This window comes from Mastomys coucha, unplaced genomic scaffold (assembly GCF_008632895.1).
Source record: "Mastomys coucha isolate ucsf_1 unplaced genomic scaffold, UCSF_Mcou_1 pScaffold18, whole genome shotgun sequence".
NCBI classification, from domain to species: Eukaryota; Metazoa; Chordata; class Mammalia; order Rodentia; family Muridae; genus Mastomys; species Mastomys coucha.
The window spans coordinates 66,377,984-66,380,186 of NW_022196900.1; the positions used below are offsets into that span (position 1 = coordinate 66,377,984).

Here is a 2,203-nt window from a genome sequence, read left to right on the forward strand (position 1 = left end):
TCCACTTGTCCCCCACCCCCACCCCCACCCCTGATATTGCTCAAGCCCTACTGACAATGGCTGAGGAGGATGACAACCACGCTGAGGCTTGGCTGCGGTTGAAGCCTGTGGAGCCCCTGCCCTCCCAGTGCTGCGGCAGTGGCTGCTCGCCCTGTGTGTTTGACCTCTATCACCGAGACCTGGAAAGATGGGAAAGAGCCCAAGCCAGAAATGACAGGAGCCTGCTGAGTGGGAAGCAGCCCCCTGAGAGCCAGGTAAGGAGTCCAGAGTGGCAATATCTATCTGGCCCCGCCCTGCCCTGCCCAGCCCAGTTCCCCTGCTATGGGAAGCCTTCCTTGACTACAGTGGAGAGAAAGAAGTCCTTATCATGGAAGCAGATAGATCCAAGGACCTGAAATCAACCTGTTAGCTATGTGGATATAGTCTAAGTCCCTTAACTTTGTGGTGCCTCTTATTTTCCCATCTATAAAATGGACCAACTTATTTGTAACACCTATCCTAATGATTATTTCACCCAACAGATATCCACTGAATACCCGTTATACCCCAGGCCCTATAAGCCATTGAGGATTTGTGAGTGAGCATGGCATAGTCCTTGCCCTCAAAAGAGCAAACTAACTTGCTACTATATAGACAAGTAAATAAAGGGTGTTGCTGTTACTCCAGAGCTTAATGACTTTCTCTTCCCTTTCTAACTCCTTTGTTCATTTCACAGTAGTTATGTGTTCAGTATATAGTGGCTCTGTAATCACCTGTGGTAACAGAAAATTAAGTGATATTACAAAATTTAGTAAGTCTTATAAAGCAGCTCTTTTATCCTCTTTGGATTTTCAAGATAGGGTTTCTCTGTGTAGCCTTGACTATCCTGGAACTCCCCTCTGTAGGCTGGCCTCAAACTTAGAAATCCACCTGCCTCTGCCTTCTGAGTGCTGGGATTAAAGTCATGTGCCACCACCACCTGGCCAGAAAAGCATATTTCAATCTAATAATTTTATCTTTTAAATTGCTATGAAGTAATAGTAATATATTAATTTCCCTAGTAATTTAGACTTTTGAAATGCATATACAAAACAGGGTATGGTAGCATACTCTTTTTTTAAAGATTTATTTTATTTATTTTATGTGTATGAGTACACTGTAGCTGTACAGATTGCTATGAGCCATCATATGTGTGGCTGCTGGGAACTGAACTCAGGACCTCTGCCTGCCCTGCTAGCTCTGGCCTGCAATTCTCTGTAGCTGTCTTCAGACGCACCAGAAGAGGGTGTCAGATATCATTACGGGTGGTTGTGAGCCACCATGTGGTTGCTGGGATCCGAATTCAGGACATTCGGAAGAGCAGTCAGTGCTCTTACCCGCTGAGCCATCTCGCCAGCCCCGGTGGCATACTCTTTTAATCCCAGCACTTAGAAGCTAGAGGCAGGAGAATCAAGGATTCAAAGCCAACCTTGGCCAACTAGAAGTCAGGTCAGTGTGAGCTACATGTGACACTGTCTCAGAAAGGGAGAGGGAGAGGACAACAGGCAAGCTCAGTAGTAGTCATGGTATTCAGAGAGGGCTTTCCATAGAAGACACAGGGATGGTTTGGGATATTAGGGGCAATGAGCATGAATTTGAGACCCTGCTCATGGTTGGCTTCAAACACTAAGCTGTTAGATTTGGATGAGGGACTACTCAGGCCATGTTCACCTGCTGCAGCCTTTCTCTGTCTACCCTCACATCATCTGTGATGTCTGTCAGATGTCAGGCAGGCACCATACTGTGACTGTCTGCGACTCTGTAATGCTCACATCCCCAAAGGAAGTTTACCGAGTACCCTAGTTAGGGCTACATATTATGGACATAGGTTAACTGAAGAGATGAACCTTTCTCTCTCCTCCTGCCTCCTGGGAGTCAGACAACCTGACTGCCAGTGTGTATTATGGGCTACTCATCAGCTACAAGACCTGGGACCTCCCTTTTCTCTCTGAAGCTTGTAAGAGGAACCCCACTTAGCTTCATGAACCTGAACTTTCTTTGGAACTCCCACCATAATATCTGTCTCTGGTGTTAATAAATCTGTCTTTAGAAGGACAGTCTACCCCAGCATTCCTCCTGAAATCCAAAACCTGAGACCTTTCAGGTCTCAGTTTCCCCATATGTGATACAAGGATGTTAGACTGGATTCTCTCTTTCTTTCTTTCTTTTTTTTTTTTTTTTTTTT

At 45.6% G+C, this 2,203-nt stretch overlaps 1 protein-coding gene across 2 annotated transcripts in view; it reads left to right on the forward strand.

Annotated features, from left to right (window-relative positions):
* Positions 1 to 21: 21 nt before the first annotated feature.
* Positions 22 to 2,203, forward strand: part of LOC116096348 (NADH-cytochrome b5 reductase-like) — an 18,194-nt gene continuing 16,012 nt past the window's right edge. For both annotated transcript variants that reach the window (XM_031378063.1, XM_031378064.1), the window contains exon 1: positions 22 to 254. In XM_031378063.1, coding sequence (XP_031233923.1) covers positions 57 to 254 — 198 coding nt within the window. In that variant the 5' untranslated portion in view covers positions 22 to 56. The remainder of the gene's footprint in view (positions 255 to 2,203) is intronic.